The sequence below is a fragment of the Tupaia chinensis genome, unplaced genomic scaffold, assembly GCF_000334495.1.
Source record: "Tupaia chinensis unplaced genomic scaffold, TupChi_1.0 Scaffold000303_1, whole genome shotgun sequence".
Classification (NCBI taxonomy): domain Eukaryota; kingdom Metazoa; phylum Chordata; class Mammalia; order Scandentia; family Tupaiidae; genus Tupaia; species Tupaia belangeri.
The window spans coordinates 1,329,772-1,330,641 of NW_006159793.1; the positions used below are offsets into that span (position 1 = coordinate 1,329,772).

Here is an 870-nt window from a genome sequence, read left to right on the forward strand (position 1 = left end):
GCAATTGGCGTAATGGCTATGTCGCTGGACTCCCACGTAGTCGACCACGGTTCGCGTCTCGAACCCGGTGGCTTAAAACTCACGCCAGGCATGTGTGCACGCGTGCCCAAGATCCCGAGAGGAGAATGGAGGAGAAGGGATTGCGGCGTGACCATTCCCCCTGGGGGGTGATTTCTCGCTTTCTGTCTCTCTGTCTCTCTCTGTCTGTCTGGCGAGTGCATGCGCCCTATAGCGAAAACCTCTCAAGAAAAATAGATTAGTTTCCTGTTTATTTCATATTTCCTCAAACATCAATCCTATGTTCATCTCTTGGGGCAAACTGTCAGGTGAATAGAGAAACGAGAATCGGGCTTTTCGAGACCCATACTGCCCATCATTTCATTCACTCCCTTGAACGGAAATCCTTTCACTCTTCCACCCGATACAAAATGCCACCCCCAAAGTTGTCTTACTTACCAGGCCATGTTGGGCAACATATGTGGGGAGACCGCTTACTAAAGCCCAGTGGTCAGGGGGTGGGTTCCTATAAAAGTTAAAGACAAAGATGGTGACTTTCGATGCAGGGACAGCTGGGCCAAGCTCTTGGATGCTGGTATGGTGGTAAAGCACGCTGCTCTGCAAGGCTGACCCACATAGTAAGGTTCAAGGTCCATGGCCAGAAACCTCCCTGAGTATGTCAGCATGTCCGGGCCCATCATCAGGGCCAGCTGAAGCCGGCGGTGGATGATGCCTCCAGACCCTGTGGAAATGCTCTTTGTCTGTCTTTCTCTCTCTGTCTCTCTCTATCCTTTTGCTCAAGGAAGAAACAGATATATAAACATAAAAAAAAAAAAAAACCCAGAGGGGGGCATGGGGGTTAGGGGGGGGGTT

The 870-nt window shown here is 50.5% G+C and overlaps 1 protein-coding gene across 1 annotated transcript in view; it reads right to left on the bottom strand.

The window, feature by feature from the left end:
- Positions 1 to 870, bottom strand: part of PDE6A (phosphodiesterase 6A) — an 81,368-nt gene that overhangs the window by 44,858 nt on the left and 35,640 nt on the right. The window contains exon 7 of the mRNA XM_006150879.3: positions 457 to 523. Within this exon, the coding sequence (XP_006150941.1) occupies positions 457 to 523 (67 nt within the window). The remainder of the gene's footprint in view (positions 1 to 456; positions 524 to 870) is intronic.